Genomic DNA, 5,000 nt, shown 5'->3' on the forward strand with positions numbered 1-5,000 from the left:
CAGGAGGATCTAAAGAACCCACGCCAGAGATCACACCAGAGGATCTAAAGAACCCACGCCAGAGATCACACCAGAGGATCTAAAGAACCCACGCCAGAGATCACACCAGAGGATCTAAAGAACCCACGCCAGAGATCACACCAGGAGGATCTAAAGAACCCACGCCAGAGATCACACCAGGAGGATCTAAAGAACCCACGCCAGAGATCACACCAGGAGGATCTAAAGAACCCGCCAGAATCACACCAGGAGGATCTAAAGAACCCGCCAGAATCACACCAGGAGGATCTAAAGAACTCCACGCCAGAGATCACACCAGGAGGATCTAAAGAATCCCACGAACCAGAGATCACACCAGAGGATCTAAAGAACCCACGCCAGAGATCACACCAGGAGGATCCTAAGAGAACCACCAGGAGGATCCAAGAGAGATCACCCAGGAGGATCTAAAGAACCCACGCCAGAGATCACACCAGAGGATCCAAGAACCCACGCCAGAGATCACACCAGGAGGATCTAAAGAACCCACGCCAGAGATCACACCAGGAGGATCTAAAGAACCCACGCCAGAGATCACACCAGGAGGATCCAAGAACACGGCTTACAGACAAACCTTTACTCTCAGCTAGTGGTAAACCTCCTAATAGAAGCCCACGGCATCACTCTCCTAACAAAAACAAAGCTGTAGGCCTCTTATATTAGGAGGTTTACCACTTATGTAATTATTGAGTTATCTTAACCAGCGTTGTCATTAAACCACGTAATTGGAACAGCCCTCTGGAGCTTATTGCCTGGACAGAGAGACTCTCTGACGCCGTCCGAGTCCTGGTTCTGACTGGACCTCTGTGTCAGAGTTCGCTACTGTCCGGTGGGCTCTCCGCTAACAAGAACACAACAGAATTCAACACAGGTTACACTCACTGTACAAAATATTGTTTTCTTTTAAAAGTTTGAATAGTAATAATTATAATAATAAAAAAAAAAATCAACAAACCCAAAAGCAAAATATGTGTAGTATTCTATGTACATCTCATCGTGGGCTTGGGGCCCCTAAATACACTGATATTTATGCACAAGAAAATAACAACAAATAGCATTGGGAACGTTTCTCTTGTTACTGTTGTTTTTTTCCACCACGCGCACTTAATGAAGCAAACGTCTTGTGCTGTTAAAGCCCTGGTGAGCTGAATGCAATGAGGCCCGCGCGTGCGCGTGTGGTAAGACCTAATGCATCATACTACTCACGCGCAACAAAGCCACCACACAAGAGCGACACTCGGACAGACAGGACGCGGCACCTGGGCCAGATCCAGGCCAGATGTGGGCCAGATGTGGGGGTCAACTACGCGGAGGGAGGCACCAAAACAAAACCGCCGATGTTATATATGAAGTGCAATTAAAACGAGTGCAACATGAGCTGTTTTTCAGAACAATACATTTTATACGCAACATGCTGCAAACCAAAAGGTCAAAAGCTGGAAGGACTTTGAAAAGATGAGAGAACAAGTTAGTGCACAGGATGCTTGAGTAAACAAACAAACAAGCAAGCAAACAAACAAGCAAGCACACTGCTCTCTAAACATGGAGGAGAGGGTGGTGCACACTGCGCTCTAGACATGGAGGAGAGGGTGGTGCACACTGCTCTCTAAACATGGAGGAGAGGGTGGTGCACACTGCTCTCTAGACATGGAGGAGAGATTGGTGCACTGCGCTCTAGACATGGAGAGGGGAGGCTGGGCGTGTGAAGGCGGGCAAATCCCCACGGGAGGCAGCAGGAGGCGTTTGAAGCGTCCGTTAACGTTCCAGCGTTTGCTAGAAGAGCGTCCATTAATCATTCCACAGCGTTGCTAGAGAGAGCGTCCGTTAAATTCAGCCCAGTGAGAGATGGAGATTTGGGGAGCAGAGGAGCGAGTCTCTGGGGTGCAGGCAGGCCTGGTGTCTCTGGGGTGCAGGTCTGGTGTTGCTGGGGTGCAGGCCTGGAGTCTCTGGGGTGCAGGCCTGGTGTTGTTGGGGTGCAGGCCTGGAGTCTCTGGGGTGCAGGTCTGGAGTCTCTGGGGTGCAGGCCTGGTGTTGTTGGGGTGCAGGTCTGGTGTTGTTGGGGTGCAGGCCTGGAGTCTCTGGGGTGCAGGCCTGGTGTTGTTGGGGTGCAGGCCTGGTGTCTCTGGGGTGCAGGCCTGGAGTCTCTGGGGTGCAGGCCTGGAGTCTCTGGGGTGCAGGCCTGGTGTCTCTGGGGTGCAGGTCTGGAGTCTCTGGGGTGCAGGCCTGGAGTCTCTGGGGTGCAGGCCTGGAGTCTCTGGGGTGCAGGCCTGGAGTCTCTGGGGTGCAGGCCTGGAGGCGTTAGAGAACGCCCCGGCTCCAGCGCTTGCTAGAGAACGCCCCACGTTCCAGCCGCTTGCCAGAGAACTCCGCTAACGCTCCAGCCCCAGTGGAGAGAGATGGAGAGATTTGGGAGCAGGCCTGGTGTTGTTGGGGTGCAGGCCTGGAGTCTCTGGGGTGCAGGCCTGGAGTCTCTGGGGTGCAGGTCTGGAGTCTCTGGGGTGCAGGCCTGGTGTTGTTGGGGTGCAGGTCTGGAGTCTCTGGGGTGCAGGCCTGGAGTCTCTGGGGTGCAGGCCTGGAGTCTCTGGGGTGCAGGCCTGGTGTCTCTGGGGTGCAGGTCTGGTGTTGTTGTGGTGCACACTGCTCTCTAAACATGGAGGGAGAGGGTGGTGCACACTGCTCTCAGACATGGAGGAGAGGGGTGGTGCACACTGCGCCTAGACATGGGAGGAGAGGGCTGGACGTGGGGGGAAGACCGGGCAAGTCCCACCGGAGACGCTTGGAGGCGTTTGCTAGAGAACGTCCCGTTAACGTTCCAGCGTTTGCTAGAGAACGTCCCACGTTCCAGCCGTTTGCCAGAGAACGATCCTGCTAACGTTCCAGCCCCAGTGGGGAGAGAGATGGAGAGATTTGGGGAGCAGAGGAGCACGAGTCTCTGGGGTGCAGGCCTGGTGTTGTTGGGGTGCAGGCCTGGTGTTGTTGGGGTGCAGGCCTGGTGTCTCTGGGGTGCAGGTCTGGTGTTGTTGGGGTGCAGGCCTGGTGTCTCTGGGGTGCAGGTCTGGTGTTGTTGGGGTGCAGGTCTGGTGTTGTTGGGGTGCAGGCCTGGAGTCTCTGGGGTGCAGGTCTGGTGTTGTTGGGGTGCAGGCCTGGAGTCTCTGGGGTGCAGGTCTGGTGTTGTTGGGGTGCAGGTCTGGAGTCTCTGGGGTGCAGGCCTGACGTTGTGGGGGAGCAGATCTGGCGTTGTGGGGGGGTGTGATCTGGGTGTTTTAGGGGATGAAGTCCTGGCTCTGCTGGGATGTGTGTGTGTGTGTGTGTGTGTGTGTGTGTGTGTGTGCTCATCCTTGGTTCTGTCCGATGGTGATGATATTCCATGTGTGTGTGTGTGCGTGTGTGTGTGTGTGTGTGTGTGTCTGTGTGTGTGTGTGTGTGTGTGTGTGTGTGTGTGTGTGCGTGTGGCTGTGCGTGTGTTGGTGTGTGTGTGTGTGTGTGTGTGTGTGCATGTGTGTGTGTGGAACAGTGTGCACACTAACAGTTCGAGCTGTTTCTGAACTCTCCGTTCTCTGTGATCTGTAGTTTGGTGGGACTGATACCATTGAGTATGTGTATGTATACAGTGTGTGTGTGTGTGTGTGTGTGTGTGTGTGTGTGTGTGTGTGTGTGTGTGTGTGTGTGTGTGTGATGGTGTGTGTGTAGGTTAACAGTTGGAGCTGTTTCTGAACTCCCCGTTCTCGGTGATCTGCAGCTTGCTGGGGTTGGTGGGGCTGATGCCGTTGCGGGTCTGCATGCTGTAGCGCTCCTTCAGCTGCGTCAGGGCACTCATGAGCCGCGCATTAGCCGCGTCCAGAGACGCTATCCTCTTCTCCTGCAGAGAGAGAGAGAGAGAGAGAGAGAGAGACAGAGAGTGAGAGAGAGAGAGCAAGACAGAGAGAGAGAGAGACAGAGAGTGAGAGAGAGAGAGAGAGAGAGAGAGAGAGAGAGAGAGAGAGAGAGAGAGCGGAGACAGAGAGAGAAAAAGAGTGAAGGACTGTTAGTTAAATATATATTCACTGGTACATCTTAACAAACCAACAGAAAACTGACAGACTCACATGTTTTTATTTTTGGTTTCTCGATAACAAAATAGAGAAAGAGAGAGCGGAGACTCTCCTAAAACCTGCAGCTGGTTTGACCCAAAAGAGAGCTGTCATTATTATCATCATCATCATCATCATCATCATCATCATTATTATTATTATTATTATTATGCACGCAATCTCTCCTGGGGTTGTGATTATCATCATCATCATCATCATTATTATTATCATTATCCACATGTGATCTCTCCTGGGGTTGTGATTATCATCATCATCATCATCATCATCATCATTATCCACATGTGATGTCTCCTGGGGTTGTGATTATCATCATCATCATCATCATTATTATTATCATTATCCACATGTGATCTCTCCTGGGGTTGTGATTATCATCATCATCATCATCATCATCATCATTATCCACATGTGATCTCTCCTGGGGTTGTGATTATCATCATCATCATCATCATCATCATCATCATTATCCACATGTGATCTCTCCTGGGGTTGTGATTATCATCATCATCATCATTATCCACATGTGATCTCTCCTGGGGTTGTGATTATCATCATCATCATCATCATTATTATTATTATCCACATGTGATGTCTCCTTGTGATTAGGAAGTGGCTTTGGAGCCCATCAGCTGCAGCTCCAGAGTAATGCTAGTTAAAGGATAATTCCGGTATTTAGCACCTTGAGTCCCTTTTCTGGTATGTTTTGGATGAACTAGAGTGGTGGACACCGAAATTTTGACGATGGGTCCTGTCTCGACTTTTCTGACTCGTTTTGAATCGCCTTTGACTACTTCAGAGTGGCTGCCTACAGGCATGCACAAACATGTCCTTAAACCACTCTAGTTCATCCAAAACAAACCAGAAAAGGGA

General features: G+C 51.2%; 1 protein-coding gene across 1 annotated transcript in view; it reads right to left on the bottom strand.

Moving 5' to 3' along the window:
- Positions 1 to 3,654: 3,654 nt before the first annotated feature.
- dab2ipa (DAB2 interacting protein a) overlaps positions 3,655 to 5,000 on the bottom strand; it is a 174,470-nt gene continuing 173,124 nt past the window's right edge. The window contains 1 exon segment of the mRNA XM_048244607.1: positions 3,655 to 3,898. Within this exon segment, the coding sequence (XP_048100564.1) occupies positions 3,731 to 3,898 (168 nt within the window). The 3' untranslated portion in view covers positions 3,655 to 3,730.

This window comes from Alosa alosa, chromosome 5 (assembly GCF_017589495.1).
Source record: "Alosa alosa isolate M-15738 ecotype Scorff River chromosome 5, AALO_Geno_1.1, whole genome shotgun sequence".
Lineage (NCBI taxonomy): Eukaryota > Metazoa > Chordata > Actinopteri > Clupeiformes > Clupeidae > Alosa > Alosa alosa.